This window comes from Mobula hypostoma, chromosome 5 (genome assembly GCF_963921235.1).
Source record: "Mobula hypostoma chromosome 5, sMobHyp1.1, whole genome shotgun sequence".
NCBI lineage: Eukaryota > Metazoa > Chordata > Chondrichthyes > Myliobatiformes > Myliobatidae > Mobula > Mobula hypostoma.
The window spans coordinates 11,042,560-11,062,868 of record NC_086101.1 but is presented as its reverse complement, the minus strand read 5'-3'; the positions used below and the strand labels follow the sequence as shown (position 1 = coordinate 11,062,868).

The 20,309-nt window shown below is 44.5% G+C and overlaps 1 protein-coding gene across 1 annotated transcript in view; it reads left to right on the top strand.

Moving 5' to 3' along the window:
- The window catches only part of LOC134346581 (butyrophilin subfamily 1 member A1-like), a 114,549-nt gene that overhangs the window by 17,014 nt on the left and 77,226 nt on the right, over positions 1-20,309 (top strand). Inside the window, exon 2 of the mRNA XM_063048013.1 lies at positions 8,646-8,732. Coding sequence (XP_062904083.1) covers positions 8,675-8,732 — 58 coding nt within the window. The 5' untranslated portion in view covers positions 8,646-8,674. The remainder of the gene's footprint in view (positions 1-8,645; positions 8,733-20,309) is intronic.

The window sequence follows — 20,309 nt, the reverse complement described above, 5'->3', positions numbered from 1 at the left end:
CTCTCTGTGTGAAGAAGCCTCCCCTAATGTTCCCTTTAAACTTTTCCCCCCTCACCCTTAACCCATGTCCTCTGTTTTTTTTCTCCCCTTGCCTCAGTGGAAAAAGCCTGCTTGCATTCACTCTATCTATACCCATCATAATTTTATATACCTCTATCAAATCACCCTTCATTCTTCTACGCTCCAGGGAATAAAGTCCTAACCTATTCAACCTTTCTCTGTAACTGAGTTTCTCAAGTCCTGGCACCATCCTTGTAAACCTTCTCTGCACTCTTTCAACCTTATTTATATCCTTCCTGTAATTTGGTGACCAAAACTGAACACAATACTCCAGATTCAGCCTCACCAATGCCTTATACAACCTCATCATAACATTCCAGCTCTTATACTCAATACTTCGATTAATAAAGGCCAATGTACCAAAAGCTCTCTTTACGACCCTATCTACCTGTGACGCCACTTTTAGGGAATTTTGTATCTGTATTCCCAGATCCCTCTGTTCCACTACACTCCTCAGTGCCTTACCATTAACCCTGTATATTCTACCTTGGTTTGTCCTTCCAATGTGCAATACCTCACACTTGTCTATATTAAACTCCATTTGCCATTTTTCAGCCCATTTTTCCAGCTGGTCCAAGTCCCTCTGCAGGCTCTGAAAATCTTCCTCACTGTCTACTACACCTCCAATCTTTCTATCATCAGCAAATTTGCTGATCCAATTTACCACATTATCATCCAGATCATTGATATAGATGACAAATAACAATGGACCCAAGACTGATCCCTGTGGCACACCACTAGTCACAGACCTCCACTCAGAGAAGCAATTCTCTACCACCACTCTTTAGCTTCTTCCATTGAGCCAATGTCTAATCCAATTTACCACCTCTCCATGTATACCTAGCCACTGAATTTTCCTAACTAACCTCCCATGCGGGACCTTGTCAAAGGACTTACTGAAGTCCATGTAGACAATATCCACTGCCTTCCCTTCATCCACTTTCCTGGTAACCTCCTCGAAAAACTCCAATAGTTTGGTCAAACATGACCTACCACGCACAAAGCCATGTTGACTCTCCCTAATAAGTCCCTGTCTATCCAAATACTTGTAGATTCTGTCTCTTAGTACTCCCTCCAATAACTTACCTACTACCAACGTTAAACTCACCGGCCTATAATTTCCCGGATTACTTTTCGATCCTTTTTTAAACAACGGAACAACATGAGCCACTCTCCAATCCTCCGGCACTTCCCCCATAGACAGCGACATTTTAAATATTTCTGCCAGGGCCCCCGCAATTTCAACACTAGTCTCCTTCAAGGTCCGAGGGAACACTCTGTCAGGTCCCGGGGATTTATCCACTTTAATTTTCCTCAAGACAGCAAGCACCTCCTCCTTTTCAATCTGTACCGTTTCCATGATCTCACTACTTGATTCCCTCAATTCCATAGACTTCATGCCAATTTCCTTAGTAAATACAGACGCAAAAAACCTATTTAAGATCTCCCCCATTTCTTTTGGTTCCGCACATAGCCGACCACTCTGATCTTCAAGAGGACCAATTTTATCCCTTACAATCCTTTTGCTCTTAATATACTTGTAAAAGCTCTTTGGATTATCCTTCACTTTGACTGCCAAGGCAACCTCATGTCTTCTTTTAGCCCTCCTGATTTCTTTCTTAAGTATTTTCTTGACCCGTATGTTCTGGTCTTGTCCTCTTTTAGAAAAATATTGGAAAGATATTTTTGATATCATTTCAGTAGTTCTGCGAATTGATTTACAACCTCATCCTATTACTGCAATTTTTGGACTACCAGTGATAGACTCTAGTTGTTTATCCACGTCAGCTTGTCGTCTATTTGCATTTGTTACATTAGTAGCCAGAAGATCCATTTTATTTAAATGGAAAGATTCTAATTCCCCCACTACATTTCAATGGTTTTCCCAAACGATAGCATGACTAAACTTGGAAAAAATTGGGTGCGGTACTATGGCTCCTTCGGTTAAATTTGAAGAGACTTGGAGGCCATTTAATCAATATTTTCATATCATGTAAGTTGACCCTTTCTGAATCCTTTGTCGTAATTTTTTTTCATGTATAGAGGAGTGGAGTTAACGACAAATAATTTTAGCCGATGTGATATCAGCGGAAGCTTTGTTTGTTTCTTTTTAGTTTACGGGGTTTTCTTTTCTCTCTTTATAAAATATCTTTTTCATGGTCAATTACTATGAGATTGAGAGGTTAAACTATATTTGCTACTTGGAATTTGTGCTTGTATATGTTACCTGTTATTATTGTAATCCCGATCTCTATGTATCATTACTATTATTGTTATGTTTAATTTTGAAACTTAATAAAAAGATTGTAAAAGAAAGAACTTCCACCACCTCCAACGGGATCCCACCACCAAACAAATCTTTCCTTCCCCCCCTTCTGCTTTCCACAGGGATTGCTCCCTATCCGACTCCCTTGTCCATTCGTCCCCCCCATCCCTTCTCACCGAGCTCCCTCCCAACACTTATCCTTGTAAGCGGAGTAAGTGCTACACATGCCCTGACACGCCCTCCCTCACTACTATTCAGTGCCCCAGACAGTCCTTCCAGGTGAGGCAACACTTCACCTGTGAATCGGCTGGTGTGATATACTGCGTCCGGTCCTCGCGGTGCAGCCTTCTATATATTGGCGAAACCCGACGCAGACTGGGAGACCGCTTTGCCGAACACCTACGCTCTGTCCACCAGAGGAAGCAGGATCTCCCACTGTCCACACATTTTAATTTCACATCCCAATCCCATTCTGATATGTCCATCCATGGCCTCCTCTATTGTCAAGATGAAGCCCCCACACTCAGATTGGAGGAACAACATCTGGGTAGCCTCCAACCTGATGGCATGAACATTGATTTCTCTAACTTCTGTTAATGCCACTCCTCCCCTTCTCACCGCATCCCATATTTATATATATATATATTTATTTATTATTCCTCTCCCCCCCGCCCCCCGCCACTGTTTTTTCTCTCTCTTTCCCTGTCACAATCACTCCTTGCCTCTCTCCATCTTCCTCTGGTTCTCCACTCCCCCTTTCTTTCTCCCATGTCTCCAGCTTTGATTCCCTTTTGCCAATCAACTTTCCAGCTCTTAGCTCCATCCTTTCCCCTCCTGTCTTCTCCCATCATTTCGGATCTACCCCTCCCCCTCCCTCTTTCAAATCTCTTACTATCTCTTCTTTCAGTTAGTCCTGACGAAAGGTCTTGGCCCGAAACGTCGACTCTACCTCTTCCTATGGATGCTGCCTGGCCTGCTGTGTTCTACTAGCATTTTGTGTGTGTTGTTTGGGGGGATATTTGCGTGGGGTTCTGAGTAGTTACGTTCCAATGAGACATGGAAAGGATGGTAGGGTACAACATCCATGGTGCACAAAGGCTGTTGTAAATCCAGTCAAGAAGAAAAGAAGAGACTACAAGAGGTTCAAAAACCTAGGTAATGAAAGGAATCTAGAAGATTATAAGGCAAGCAGGAAGGAGTTTAAGAATGAAATTAAGAGAGCCAAAAGGGGCCATGAGAAGGCCTTGGTGGACAGGATTAACAAAAGCCCCAAGGCACTTTACAAGTATGTGAAGAGCAAGAGGATAAGATATGAGAGAATAGGACCAATCAAGTGTGACAGTGGAAAAGAGTGTATGGAACCGGAGGTATTTAATGAATACTTTGCTGAAGTATTCACTATGGAAAAGGATCTTGGCGACTGTAGGGATGACTTACACTGGACTGAAAAGCTTCAGCATGTAGATATTAAGAAAGAGGATGTGCTGGAGCTTTTGGAAAGCATCAAGTTGGGTAAGTCACTGGGACTCGATTGGATGTACCCCAGGCTACTGTGGGAAGCGAGGGAGGAGATTGATGAGCCTCTCGCAATGATCTTTGCATCATCAATGAGGAAGGCAGAAGTTCTGGAAGATTGGAGGCTTGTAGATGTTGTTCCCTTATTCAATGAAGGGAGTACAGATAGCTCAGGAAATTATGGACCAGTGAGTCTTCCTTCAGTGGTTGGTAAGTTGATGGAGAAGATCCTGAGAGGCAGGATTTATGACAGTTTGGAGAGGCATAATATGATTAGGAATAGTCAGTATGGCTTTGTCAAAGGCAGGTTGTGCCTTATGAGCCTGATTGAATTTTTTGAGGATGTGACAAAACACATTGATGAAGGTAGAGCAGTAGATCTAGTGTATCTGGATATTAGCAAGGCATTTGATAAGGTACCCCATGCAAGGCTTATTGAGAAAGTAAGGAGGCATGGGATCCAAGGGGACATTGTTTTGTGTATCCAGAACTGGCTTGCCCACGGAAGTTAAAGAGTGATTGTAGACGGATCATTTTCTGCATGAAGGTCGGTGACCAGTGGTGTGCCTCAGGGATCTGTTCTGGGACCCCTACTCTTTGTGATTTTTATAAATTACATGGATGAGAAAGTGGAGGGATGGGTTAGTAATTTTGCTGATGACACAAAGGTTGGGGGTGTTGTGGATAGTGTGGAGGGCTGTCAGAGGTTACAACAGGACATTCATAGGATGCAAAACTGGGCTGAGAAGTGGCAGATGGAGTTCAACCCAGATAAGTGTGAGGTGGTTCATTTTGGTAGGTCCAATATAGTGGCAGAATATAGTATTAATGGCAAGACTCTTGGCAGTGTGGAGGATTATAGGGATCTTGGGGTCCGAGTCCATAGGACACTCAAAGCTGCTACGCAGGTTGACTCTGTGGTTAAGAAGGCATATGGTGCATTGGCCTTCATCAATCGTGGGATTGAGTTTAAGAACCGAGAGGTAATGTTGCAGCTCTTTTGGACCCTGGTCAGACCCCACTTGGAGTACTGTGTTCAATTCTGGTCACCGCACTACAGGAAGGTGGTGAATCTATGGAATTTGTTGCCACGGGCAGCAGTGGAGGCCAAGTCATTGGGTGTATTTAAGGCAGAGATTGATAGGTACCTGAGTAGCCAGGGCATCAAAGGTTATGGTGAGAAGGCGGGGCAGTGGGACTAAATAGGAGAAAATGGATCAGCTCATGATAAAATGGCGGAGCAGACTTGATGGGCTGAATGGCCTACTTCTGCTCCTCTGTCTTATGGTCTTATGGACTTCTGAAAGATCATCGCTAATGCCTCCGCAATCTCCACAGCTACTTCCTTCAGGACACGAAGGTGCGTTCCATCTGGTCCGGGAGATTTATCTACCTTTAGGCTATTCAGCTTCCTGAGTACTTTCTCTGTCGTAATTGTGACTGCGCACACTTCTCTTCCCTGCCAACCTTGAGTGTCCGGTATACTGCCGATGTCTTCCTCAGTGAAGACTGATGCAAAATACTCGTTCAGTTCCTCCGCCATCTCCTTCTCTCCCATCACAATTTCTCCAGCATCATTTTCTATCAGTCCTATATCTACTCTCACCTGTCTTTTACTCTTTATGTACTTGAAAAAGCTTTTAGTATCCTCTTTGATATTATTGTGCTGTAGGTTTTCTATGTTTCTGTGTTTCTGTGTTTAACCTACCAAGCAACCCATTACTCTTTATAATCTAAAAGATGCAAGCAATTGTCTCCCAGGACTCACAGTCCTGTTAGTCACAGTCACTCTGTGGGAAGCATTTCCAGACATTTTGAGTGGACACAAATTGTGACCAGCAGACATTGTTTGTCTGCAGGCAGTTCCACACATGGAGGGGCTTTGGAGAGGTGGATTTTCAGCAGCTTGACAAAACACTGACTCTCAAATTCTCCATCTTGATCTAGTCATGGTCAAGAGTTGTCTGAAATACGAGGGTGATACTCAGTAACTGTTTCCTCAACCTCAGAGAGTCCAAATGGAGAAACCCACTGGATAGTCATGATCTGTAAATTGCTGATCCTTCTTATCAAAAAGTCATAGCTCAGAATATTGGACTTCCCTATTGAGTTTAAATCTAAGCTTTCTGAAGGAAATGATTCCATATTTTTTCTTAGGGAAATTTGCTTGTTGATGACCTTAGCAATACGTCTCTGAACTGTAGTGCGCCAGTCACCTGTAAAAGTTAGTGCTTTTCTGCAATGCCGGAGACCAATTCTATCTGGCCTCTGGTCATGTTGACCCCTGAAATAGTTGCATGAAGGTTGACATCTAATAATACAACAAAATCAAGACTGACCTGAGTTCCACTGCATCAGCTGAAGGTGGTACTTTGATAATTGCATCAACTTTGTTCTGAGGCCTTGAACTCCAGCATCAGTTTGACAGGCCATGTAATGCTTTAATATTTGTGGAAATTGGCATTTTGCATGCTGACGCTGATTCCATTAAGGCTACATTCTGACCATCACTACTCCTGGTAGCTCCATACTGAAACCAGGATTTCACAGATAAAGCAAAGAACATAATGAGCTGATCCAAAATCTCATCTGTTGCATCAGTTTGACAGGCTATGTAATGCTTTAATATTTGTGGAAATTGGCATAAATTCTGGTGCTGTTTAACATCCACACGCCCTTTGTGTGTGTTAATTGTGAGACATGCCAGTCACTGGATTCAGGACAATCAGCTGTTTAGTAAGGATAAATTCATCTTACTGAATCCATTTGCCCGTCAAGGTTGCATTAAAATTGAGTTATGTGTATGAACATTCATGTAGCAACTTAGTCCCACTGCATCTCTGTTTCACCCTGTTTTGGAATGACTGGAAATGGGAGCAACCCAATCACAGCTCAGCTTGGGACAGAATACCATGTCTCTTCAGACAGCCCAGTTCATGCACAACTGCTTCGTTTGAGATCTGGAGAAGAGTTTGGGTCTTGTGGAAGGTGTGAGTAGCTTCTACTTCCACATGGATCTTTACATTGAAATCCTTTAAATTTTTGAGTTTAATGTGAACCCAGATTAGTACCCTGCCCCTCTGGTTTCTATGTTTTCAGTCTCCCAGATTACCTCAATGATGCTGCTCTGTGAATCTAGGCACAGCTCCTCATCATTATCATACAGGTACTCCTCATTCATATCAGCCATCGGGAACTTAACGCTGGTGTTTCTCTCCCTTTTGACAGTATTAACTGTTTTTTTCAGTAATAGTTCTGATAACAACCCTTATCTGCACACTATCACAGTCATTATACCTTCTCTCCACTGTACAGGACTTTGCAACTTAATGCAAAATTGTCATCTTATTTTTGCCAATCTGATGAAAGGTCCTTGCCCAAAATATTGACTCTTTTTCTTTGTAAATGTTGTCTGGCCTTCTGAATTCTTCAGAAATTTGATATACACCAAAATATATAATTTCCCACGTCTGAACAACAGTGTTGTTGAAATGAACAATTTTGTCCAAGTTCTCTTTTGTTTCCACAATTTTACCCTTTATTCTTTGCCATGTATTAAAAGCCTAGAGTGCACTTAGCTCTTCTGGAGTTAATCAATACTTGGCCATTTGTTTAAACTTTGGCGGAATTTCCCCTTGTGTATGTTTTATGGAAAGCAAGAAATAACACAGAATACATTAAGTGCAATTTTTGACAGTGGAAGTGTTGATTGTACTCTGCCACTGTTTACAGCCGGATTTTTCAGTGGCTCGATCACTTGCGGCCCTTTGTGAGAAATCTTGCTGCATATGTTGGTCATGACAAACTTTGTGGCTTTTATAGTATTATTGGTTCAGGGTTTAAATGACCATGTTGTAATCCTGACCTCAGGTCTTGTTTGTGGAATTTACACATTTTCTCTGTGACTGTTGCAGGATTGCCCTGCATGCTTAGTTTCCTCATGGATCCCACAAACTCTCAGAGTGGTAGGCTAATTGGTTGCTGTAAATACTGTAATGACCAGGGGAACATTTGGGGAGTTGATGTGAATGTGAGGAGAATAAAATGAATGAGGGTGTTTGGCGTTAACACAAATTTTGTGGACCAGCTGGCCTGTTTGCATTCTGTTCCATTTTGTAGATCTATCAGAGTCAATAAAATATGGTAGTTAAAAGGACCTAGTGCTCTTACGGCATATATGATGAATAAACTCTCCACACATGAGGGAACAGGAATCCCAAACTTCCTGACAGCACATCAGCAACGTTTCCCAACTACAATTCCCATTGGACTTGCCAGCGATGATCAGAGCATTGTTTAATCTTTGGGAACAGCTGGTTTAAACATGCACAGGAACAATATTTTTACTAATATGACACTGTGATGATTGTACATTTATATTACTGAAGATTATACTGTTCTGGAGTATGTAAATACATTTTACTAATCTAATTATTGAAACCTTGACAATAATTTCACTATTTTAATACAAGTTTGTTGGTGAGAAATGTTCCCTACATTTCTGAAGTGAGGTGGGGGCTCAGTGCTGAACCTGGTGCTCCTTTGCCCAGTAACTTGTTCCCACCTTGTGTGGAGAGGCCAAGGACATTTTTTCTCAGGTTATTGGGAGTGGGGTTGGTGAACATTTGGTGCTGAGGACAGTGGGGGAGGGGATGCTCATAGCTTCCCTCAAATGACAGGACTAACATCTCTCTCTCTCTTTCTCTCCCTCCCCCTCCCCACAACTCCTCCCCCTCCCCACAACTCCTCGCCCTCCCCACAACCCCTCCCCCTCCCCTCTCCACAACCCCTCCCCCTCTCCCAGCTTCTCAGCCCCTCGACTCTTCTGCTGAGATGAGAGTGATTCACTGCACTCTACTGTTACTGAACGAGATTCTCATCTCACTCCAAGGTAATTATCACAAAATCTTGTTTAATGATGCTCTTTATCTCACAGAGTAGACACATGGAATCAGAAGATGAAGCATTTTATATTCATTATCTTATGAAATTGTCCACACTACTTAATTGCAATGAATGATTGTCCCATTCCTATCCTTGAAAGCGAGATTATAGGTGTCTGTAATTACAAAAAAATTTCAAGTGCCTCTTATTTGGTTAAAAACTATAAATTGCTGACATTTATATGAATTTATAGATTTATGTACAAAGGCTGTAATAAATCTAGTCAAGAAGAAAAGAAAAGCTTACAAAAGGTTCAGAGAGCTAGGTAACGTTAGAGATCTGTAAGATTATAAGGTTAATAGGAAGATGCTGAAGAAGGGAAATTAGGAGAGCCAGAAGGGGCCATGAGAAGGCCTTGGCAGACAGGATTAAGGAAAACCCCAAGGCATTCTACAAGTATGTGAAGAGCAAGAGGATAAGACGTGAAAGAATAGGACCTATCAAGTGTGACAGTGGGAAAGTATGTATGGAAACGGAGGAAATAGCAGAGGTACTTAATGAAAACTTTACTTCAGTATTCACTGTGGAAAAGGATCTTGGTGATTGTACTGATGACTTGCAGCAGGCTGAAAAGCTTGTGCATGTAGATATTAAAAAGGATGTGCTGGAGATTTTGGAAGGTATCAAGTTGGATAAGTCGCTGAGACTGGATGGGATGTACCCCAAGCTACTGTGGGAGGTGAGGGAGGAGATTGCCGAGCCTCTGGTGATGATCTTTGCATCATTAGTGGGGATGGGAGAGGTTCCGGAAGATTGGAGGGTTGCAGATATTGTTCCTTTATTCAAGAAAGGGAGTAGAGATAGCCCAGGAAATTATAGACCAGTGAGTCTTACCTCAGTGGTTGGTAAGTTGATGGAGAAGATCCTGAGAGGCAGGATTTATGAACATTTGGAGAGGTATAATATGATTAGGAAGAGTCAGCATGGCTTTGTCAAGGGTAGATCATGCCTTATGAGCCTGGTTAAATTTTTTGAGGATGTGACTGAACACATTGATGAAGTAGATGTCGTGTGTATGGATTTCAGCAAGGCATTTGATAAGGTACCCCATCAATGGCTTATTGAGAAAGTAAGGAGGCATGGGATCCAGGGGGACATTGCTTTGTGGATCCAGAACTGGCTTGCCCACAGAAGGCAAAGAGTCGTTGTATACGGGTCATATTCTGCATGGAGGTCGGTGACCAGTGGTGTGCCTCAGGGATCTGTTCTGGGACCGTTACTCTTCGTGATTTTTATAAATGACCTGGATGAGGAAGTGGAGGAATGGGTTAGTAAATTTGCTGATGACACAAAAGTTGGAAGTGTTGTGGATAGTATGGAGGGCTGTCAGAGGTTACAACGGGACATTGACAGGATGCAAAACTGGGCCAAGAAGTGGTGCATGGAGTTCAACCCAGATAAATGTGTAATGGTTCATTTTGGTAGGACAAATATGATGGCAGAATATAGTATCAATAAGACTCTTGGCAGTCTGGAGGATCAGAGGGATCTTGGGGTCCGAGTCCATAGGACACTCAAAGCAGCTACGCAAGTTGACTCTGTGGTTAAGAAGGCATACGGTGTATTGGCCTTCATCTATCATGGAATTGAATTTAGGAGCCGAGAGGTAATGTTGCAGCTCTATAGGACCCTGGTCGGACCCCACTTGGAGTACTGTGCTTGGTTCTGGTCATCTCACTATGGGAAGGATGTGGAAGCCATAGAAAGGGTGCAGGGGAGATTTACAAGGATGTTGCCTGGATTGGTGAGCATGCCTCTTGAAAATAGGTTGAGTGAACTCGGCCTTTCCTCCTTGGAGCGACGGAGGATGTGTGGTGACCTGATAGAGGTGTATAAGATGATGAGAGGCATTGATCGTGTGGATAGTCAGAGGCTTTTTTCCAGGGCTGAAATGGCTGCCACAAGAGGACACAGGTTTAAGGTGCTTGGAAATAGGTACAGAGGAGATGTCAGGGTCAAGTTTTTTACTCAGAGAGTGGTGAGAGCATGGAATGGGCTGCCAGCAATGGTGGTGGAGGCAGATACAATAGGGTCTTTTAAGAGACTTTTGGATAGATACATGGAGCTTAGAAAAATGGAGGGCTATAGGTAAGCCTAGTAATTTCTAAAATAGGGACATGTTCGGCACAACTTTGTGGGCCAAAGGGCATGTATTGTGCTGTAGGTTTTCTATGTTTCTATGAATTAATTTGTGAGATAGATGGAAAGCGTCCAGTGAGTGAGGCCTGTGGAAAGCGGCCAGTGAGTGAGTGGGCCAGTGAAGGAGTGGAGCTTTGAGGCTTTGACTCGAGAGATTCTGGCAGTTTTGGCAGTTAGTCTGTGCAATCAAGTCAATCAAGATTTGAATAGATCAGCAGAAAGCTGTTGATTAGACAGTCAAGATTTGAATAGCTCAGACTCAGCAGAAAGCAGCTGATTGGGCAATCGAGGTCAGGTGACCAAGCATTTTGAAAAGCTCAAACAGATAAATAGAGGGATAGCTCAAGTGGAGCGGCCAGTGAGTGAGTGGGCCAGTGAAGGAGTGGAGCTTTGAGGCTTTGACTCGAGAGGCTTCGACAAGAAGAGGTGGAGGACAAGCTTGCTCACAGTTAGTCCTTACAATGTCTCCTGAGATGGTGATGTGCCTCTCATGTGAGATGTGGCAGACTTGGGGGAACTCCCCTCTCCCGCAGAATCACATCTGCTAGAAGTGCATACGGCTGGGCGATCTGGAAGACTGTGTAAGGAATCTGGAGCTGAATGACCTTCGAATCATAAGGGAGAATGAGGTAGTCATAGATGAGAGCTACAGAGAGGTAGCAACACCAAGGCTGCCGGAAACAGGTCATTGGGTGACAGTCAGAGGGGGGAAAGCGGAGGTGAGCAGACAGGTAGTGCAGAGCACCCCAGTAACATTCCCCTGAATAATAAGTTTACCATCCTGGATCCTGTTGGCGGGGACGACTGACCAGGTGTGAGCCACGGTGGCAGGGCCTCTGGCACTGAGTCTGACCCTGTGGTGCAGAAGGATGGGACGGAGAAGAGGAGACCTGTTGTCATTGGAGACTCCATAGTCAGGGGAGCAGACAGGAGATTTTGTGGATGTGAGAAGGACACCCGCATGGTTTGTTGCCTCCTGGGTGCCAGGGTCCGGGATGTCTCTGACCGAGTGCACGATATCCTGGTACGAGAGGGAAAGCAACCAGAAGTCGTGATACATGTTGGGACCAACGACATAGGCAGGAAGAAGGATGAGGTCCTGAAGTGTGAGTTTCAGGAATTAGGCAGAAGGCTGAAGAACAGGACCTCAAGGGTGGCGTTCTCAGGATTGCTGCCAGTGCTATGTGACAGAGATGGTAAGAATTGGAGGAGATGGCAGTTGAATGCGTGGCTGAGGAGTTGGTGCAGGGAGCAGGGTATTAGATTTTTGGATCATTGGGATCTCTTCTGGGGAAGGTGGGACCAGTACTGATTGGATGGGTTGCACCTGAACTCGAGGGGGAGCAATATCCTTGCAGGTAGGTTTGCTAGCATGGTTCGGGAGGGTTTAAACTAATTTGCGAGGGGGATGGGACCCAGAGCGATAGAGCAGTGAAAGAAGTGCATGGAGTAAAGCCAGATCTAACATACAGAGAGGCTTTGAGGAAAGAGAAGCAGAATAAACGGTGTAAAGACAGTAAGGTAGAAGGGCTGAATTGTGTGTACCTCAATGCAAGAAGCATCAGGAACAAAGGTGATGAACTGAGAGCTTGGATACATACATGGAATTATGATGTAGTGGCCATTACAGAGACTTGGCTGGCACCAGGGCAGGAATGGATTCTCAATATTCCTGGATTTCAGTGCTTTAAAAGGGATAGAGAGGGTGGAAAAAGAGGAGGGGTGGCATTACTGGTCAGGGATACTATTACAGCTACAGAAAGGGTGGGTAATGTAGCAGGATCCTCTTTTGAGTCAGTAGAGTTAGAAGTCAGGAACAGGAAGGGAGCAGTTACTCTATTGGGGGTATTCTATAGGCCCCCTGGTAGCAGCAGAGATACAGAGGAGCAGATTGGGAGGCAGATTTTGGAAAGGTACAAAAATAACAGGGTTGTTATCATGGGTGACTTTAACTTCCCTAATATTGATTGGCACCTGATTAGTTCTAAGGGTTTAGATGGGGCAGAGTTTGTTAAGTGTGCCCAGAACGGATTTCTGTCACAGTATGTGGACAGGCCGACTAGGGGGCATGCCATACTAGATCTAGTACTAGGTAATGAACTGGGTCAGGTCACAGATCTCGCAGTGGGTGAGCATCTGGGGGACAGTGACCACTGCTCCCTGGCCTTTAGCATTATCATGGAAAAGGATAGAATCAAAGAGGACAGGAAATTTTTTAATTGGGGAAGGGCAAATTATGAGGCTATAAGGCTAGAACTTGCGGGTGTGAATTGGGATGATGTTTTTGCAGGGAAATGTACTACGGACATGTGGTTGATGTTTAGAGATCTCTTGCAGGATGTTAGGGATAAATTTGTCCCGGTGAGGAATATAAAGAATGGTAGGGTGAAGGAACCATGGGTGACAAGTGAGGTGGAAAATCTAGTCAGGTGGAAGAAGGCAGCATACATGAGGTTTAGGAAGCAAGGATCAGATAGGTCTATTGAGGAATATAGGGAAGCAAGAAAGGAGCTTAAGAAGGGACTGAGAAGAGCAAGAAGGGGGCATGAGAAGGCCTTGGTGAGTAGGGTAAAGGAAAACCCCAAGGCATTCTTCAATTATGTGAAGAAAAAAAGTATGACAGGAGTGAAGGGAGGACCGATTAGAGATAAAGGTGGGAAAGTGTGCCTGGAGGCTGTGGAAGTGAGTGAGGTCCTCAATTAATACTTCTGTTTGGTATTCACCAATGAGAAGGAACTTGATGATGGTGAGGACAATATGAGTGAGGTTGATGTTCTGGAGCATGTTGATATTAAGGGAGAGGAGGTGTTGGAGTTGTTAAAATACATCAGGACGGATAAGTCCCCGGGGCCTGATGGAATATTCCCCAGCCTGCTCCACGAGGCAGGGGAAGAGATTGCTGAGACTCTGGCTAGGAACTTTATGTCCTCGTTGTCCATGGGAATGGTACCGGAGGATTGGAGGGAGGTGAATGTTGTCCCCTTGTTCAAAAAAGTTAGTAGCAATAGTCCGGATAATTATAGACCAGTGAGCCTTACGTCTGTGGTGGGAAAGCTGTTGGAAAAGATTCTTAGAGATAGGATCTCTGGGCATTCAGAGAATCATGGTCTGATCAGGGACAGTCAGCATGGCTTTGTGAAGGGCAGATAATGTCTAACAAGCCTGATAGAGTTCTTTGAGGAGGTGACCAGGCATATAGATGAGGGTAGTGCAGTGGATGTGATCTATGTGGATTTTACTAAGGCATTTGACAAGGTTCCACACGGTAGGATTATACAGAAAGTCAGAAGGCATGGGATCCAGGGAAGTTTGGCCAAGTGGATTCAGAATTGGCTTGCCTGCAGAAGGCAGAGGGTGGTGGTGGAGGGAGTACATTCAGATTGGAGGATTGTGACTATTGGTGTCCCACAAGGATCTGTTCTGAGACCTCTACTTTTTGTGATTTTTGTTGACGACCTGGATGTGGGGGTTGAAGGGTGGGTTGGCAAGTTTGCTGATGACACAAAGGTTGGTGGTGTTGTAGATAGTGTAGAGGATTGTCAAAGATTGCAGAGAGACATTGATAGGTTGCAGAAGTGGGCTGAGGAGTGGCAGGTGGAGTTCAACCCAGAGAATTGTGAGGTGGTACACTTTGGAAGGACAAACTCCAAGGCAGAGTACTAAGTAAATGGCAGGATACTTGGTTGTGTGGAGGAGCAGAGGGATCTGGGGGTACATGTCCGCAGATCCCTGAAAGTTGCCTCACAGGTGGATAGGGTAGTGAAGAAAGCTTATGGGGTGTTAGCTTTCATAAGTCAAGGGATAGAGTTTAAAAGTCGCGATGTAATGATGCAGCTCTATAAAACTCTGGTTAGGCCACACTTGGAGTACTGTGTCCAGTGCTGGTCACCTCACTATAGGAAGGATGTGGAAGCATTGGAAACGGTACAGAGGAGATTTACCAGGGATGCTGCCTGGTTTAGAGAGTATGCATCATGATCAGAGATTAAGGGAGGTAGGGCTTTACTCTTTGGAGAGAAGGAGGATGAGAGGAGACATGATAGAGGTGTACAAGATAATAAGAGGAATAGATAGAGTGGATAGCCAGCACCTCTTCCCCAGGGCACCACTGCTCAGTACAAGAGGACATGGCTTTAAGGTAAGAGGTGGGAAGTTCAAGGGGGATATTAGAGGAAGGTTTTTTACTCAGAGAGTGGTTGGTGCATGGAATTCACTGCCTGAGTCAGTGGTGGAGGCAGATACACTTGTGAAGTTTAAGAGACTACTAGACAGGTATATGGAGGAATTTAAGGTGGAGGCTTATATGGGAGACAGGGTTTGAGGGTCGGCACAACATTGTGGGCCGAAGGGCCTGTAGTGTGCTGTACTATTCTATGTTCTGTGTTCTATGTGAATTTATGAGAGCATTGAGTTTAGTTATTGGTGTGTATCTACTCAAACTCCCACAATGACTCCTGCTACAACTCCCATGAAACACATGGAAAAACCAATAGACACACGCACGCACGTGCACGCAGACACAGACAGACAATTGTGCGGATTCTGGAAATCCAGAGTAACTCAGCAAATGCTGGAGGAATTCTGACAGGTCAGGCAGCATCTATGGAGAAGGATTAGAAGTCAGTGTTTCGGGCTGAGACCCTTCATCGGGACTCCAGTGGTGGATTCCTAAAATTCCTTGCTGGGCCTTTCCCTTTTTACCAGCATTGCATTTGGTGGCTCAGACACACCCTGTATAGGAATCCCTTCCCCAGCAGTGTCTGAATGGTGGAACACCCTCCCCAGCAACACTGGGAGACATTCACCAGAAGTAATGGAGCAGTTCAAGGAAGCAAAACATCACCATATCCTCCAGAATAATTAATGTACCAATCTTGTAAATTGAGAAAGCAAAGTTTGTTTTGCATTCAGCAATATTTGTGAGGCCAGGTCATCATTAGGCTCTGTGCCAAATTTATGGTGTATAAGTGATATGATATTGTATCTGTAAAGGAATGTTAAACATGCAGTGAACAGCAAGTCAGGAACATCTTGTTCAAATGCCCTTGACTATAAAATCTGCACATTTTGGGATCTGTGCATCCGAAAGTCGACCTTCCATCCAAAAGCTTTTCGTCAGTGCACTCTGTCTTTAGAGAACACTGTAGGTTTTCACAAATAAAAATGTAGTCCAAACCCTGAACACAATGCATGGTTAAAAAACTTAATGTAAGTAAGTTAGACAAGCCTTTTAAAGTGAAGCTCCAACACAATGTTGGTAGTTATGAATTATGTATATTTCCACTAATTACATTACCATACAACCCCCCATAATTCACTAAGACCGGCATTTTTAATCTGTCCTGAGTTTGGACGAGCTGCCCAGCTCAGGTTCTCTGTTCCATGGGAGGAGGAACAGCAGGTGCCTCGGCTCCTCCAGAGGAGTGTTGACACACTCACGGTCATGTTGTGACACCAGGTGCCTGGTAGCGGAATCCTCCAAATCCTGGTGGGTCAGTTTAAGGTGATCTACCAAAATATGTTAAGGTTTACCCCTCTTATCTGTGATAACGGTCTTTTCTCCCCATTCCAAAATGTTGAATGGGTCGTCATTAGGGGTCTGATGTCGGATGAACACAAACGAGGTGGAATGTAGGTCAACAGGAAACCAAGAGTGCAGTTCACCATGACGGGAGGCAGGAATAGGTGGAAAGGAATTGAATTTACTGAGGAGGGTGGCACATTTTGAATGGTCGACAAGTCAGTCGTGGTGTCAGGAATGAAATCACCTGGGTCATGTAATGGCTGCCCTTATACCAACAGCCATGGATGACGGCAGGTCCTCTGGGAGTTGTTCTGAGCCTCAGGAGGACCCATGGGAGATGATCATGCCAAGACCCATAGGTCAGGGAAGCCCTCAGAGCAGCCTTTCAGGAGCAGTGAAACCACTCACACAGGCCATTGGGATGTGGGGGTACACATGGTGTGAGGAACCATCTCTGCTAAGTTCCAAAGTGCGTTGGTTACTTGTCATCAGGAACTTGCATCTGCCTAATTCTGGTGTATATCTCCAAGCAATTGATCACAGAGGAAAATTGTCAAGCAGGTATTTAGATCAGCCTTTCTCAAACTTCTTCCCTGGAGGAACTGTTGAAATAATTTTTAGATCTCAGGGAACCCCTGAATAAAAATTATATCTACAGATCAGAGTACGTTAGTGTGATCAGTAGGTTGTAGATATAATCATATAAAAATAATTGTCAATGCCCTTTTGAGTGGAGTATTTTAGCTGACCTTTCTTGAAATTAATCCTTCCCTTCCCTTCCATAAATTTTACAAACTCAGAAGGCATACAAAATATATTTCTGAATATTGGGTCGAATTTGAGATAAGCACACATGGATTTCACCTTCAGCTGAAACGAGATGATTTTTATCCTTGCTCTTTTTGCTTGTTCAGCAAGAAAAAGCTTGCTCATATGTGTAAGAAGTTGAAAACTGCAGCAAAATGTTCATTGCTTTCAGATGAATGGCAGGATACTCTCCTTCTACAGACATCCACAACTTGTCCGGAGGCAGGTCATTAAATCTAATCCTGAGTGCATGATCAGAGTGCAGCTCACAAAGTTCTTCCTCTTCTCTCAAAGTCAGGCTCTTAGGCTGAGCAGAAGATTCAGAGAAAGATTCCTTCAACCAGTCATACACTTGAGTTGAAAGGGAGCAAAAATACTGTTCAGTTTTGTTCTGCAGTTCTTCCAGGTGGTTTTCAATAAGAGTCAAGACTCCCTGATATTCTTCCTCACTCTCAAGCCCAAACAACAGTGGAAACATATGAAGATTTTTTTTTGCAACATGATTTTTCAAAGGATTCAGTTTCTTTTTAAATCCAAGAATCTTGTCACTTGAAGTCAAAACATTTTCTCCAGGACATTGCAGAGACTTGTTCAACTGGTTCATATGATGAAAAATCTCTGTTAAGTAGGCTAGTTTCTGCAGCCGTTCTTCATCTTCAAATCACTCAGCAAAATCTGGCCTAATATCTTCCAGAAAATGCACCTGCAATTTGCCTTTCAGGTCAAACACCCTTATCTACTGATTTCTACTGTAAGCTCACAGATGGGTCCCAGCTATGCCTGCCTTTTTGTTGGCTTTGTGGAACAATCCATGTTCCAAGCCTATACTGGCATCTGTCCCCCACTTTTCCTTCGCTACATCGACGACTGCATTGGCGCTGCTTCCTGCACGCATGCTGAGCTCGTTGACTTCATTAACTTTCCCTCCAAATTTACCTGGTCCATTTCCGACACTTCCCTCCCCTTTCTTGATCTTTCTGTCTCTGTCTCTGGAGACAGCTTATCCACTGTTGTCTACTATAAGCCCATGGACTCTCACAGCTATCTGGACTATTCCTCTTCCCATTCTGTCTCTTGCAAAAATGCCATCCCCTTCTCACAATTCCTCCATCTCCACCGCATCTGCTCTCAGGATGAGGCTTTTCATTCTAGGATGAAGGAGAGGTCTAAAAGAAAGGGGCTTCCCTTCCTCCACCATCAACTCTCCTCTCAAATACATCTCTCCCATTTCACGCACATCTGCTCTCACCCCATACTCCCGCCACCCCACTAGGAATAGGGTTCCCCTGGTCCTCACCTACCACCCCACCAGCCTCCGGGTCCAACATATAATTCTCCATAACTTCTGCCACCTCCAACGAGATCCCGCCACTAAGCACATCTTTCCATGCCCCCCACCCTTTTCTGATTTCCGCAGGGATCGCTCCCTACACGACTCCCTTGTCCATTCGTCCCCCCCATCCCTTCCCACTGATCTCCCTCCCGGCACTTATCCTTGTAAGCAGAATAAGTGCTACACATGCCCTTACACTTCCTCCCTCACCAACATTCAGGACCCCAGACAGTCCTTCCAGGTGAGGCGACACTTCCCCTGTGAGTTGGCTAGGGTGATATACTGCGTCCGGTGCTCCCGATGTGGCCTTCTATATATTGGTGAGACCCGACGCAGACTGGGAGATTGTTTTGCTGAACATCTACGTTCTGTCCGCCAGAGAAAGCAGGATCTCCCAGTGGCCACACATTTTAATTCCACATCATATTCCCATTCTGACATGTCTATCCACGGCCTCCTCCACTGTCAAGATGAAGCCACACTCAGGTTGGAGGAACAACACCTTATATTCCATCTGGGTAGCCTCCAACCTGATGGCATGAACATCGACTTCTCTAACTTCCGCTAACGCCCCACCTCCCCCTCGTACCCCATCCCTTATTTATTTATTTATTATTCTCTCCCTCTCCCTCTGTCCTTCTGTCCCTCTCCCTCTGTCCCTCTCTCTCTCTCTCTCTCTGTCTCTCTCACTATCACTCCTTGCCTGCCCTCCCTCTTTCTTTTTCCCTAGGCCTCCCGTCCTATGACCCTCCCCCCTTCTCCATCCCTTCTGCCAATCAACTTTCCAGATTTTAGCCTCTCCCCTCCCCCTCCTGTCTTCTCCTATCATTTCGGATCTGCCCCTCCCCCTCCCACTTTCAAATCTCTTACTCTCTGTTCTTTCAGTTAGTCCTGACGAAGGGTCTCAGCCCGAAACGTCGACTGTACTTCTTCCTATTGATGCTGCCTGGCCTGCTGAGTTCCACCAGCATTTTGTGTGTGTTCAGAAAACAATATATTTTTTAACATCATGATCTCTTGCAGAACCCTCGGGATCTGCGGAACCCCAGCAGAGAAATCCTGCAAGTGTCGGAGATAATGAGGATCTGGAGCAGTTGGCTTCAGGGTTTTATTTCTGTTTGCCATGATGCCAGCAGTGGTAGAAACATAGAAAACCTACAGCAGAATATAGGCCCTTCACGATGCTGTGCCGTACATTTACCTACTTTAGAAATTACCTTGGGTTACCCATAGCCTTGTATTTTTTAAGCTCCATGTACCTATCCAGGAGTCTCTTAAAAGACGCTATTGTATCCGCCTCCACCACTGTTGCCAGCAGCCCGTTCCACGCGCTCACCACTCCCTGACATCTCCTCTGTACCTACTTCCAAGCACCTTAAATAGTGTTAACCATTTCAGCCCTGTGAAAAAGCCTCTGACTATCCACATGATCAATGTCTCTCATCAACTTGTATACCTCTATCAGGTCACCTCTCATCCTCTGTCGCTTCAAGGACAAAATGCCAAGTTCACTCAACCTATTCTCATAAGGCATGCTCCCCAATTCAGGCAAGATCCTTGTAAATCTCCTCTGCACCCCTTCTATAGTTTCCATGTCCTTCCTGTAGTGAGGTGACCAGAACTGAGCACAGTACTCCAAGTGGGGTCTGACCAGGGTCCTATAAATCTGTAACATTACCTCTCGGCTCTTAAACTCAATCCCATGGTTGATGAAAGCCAAT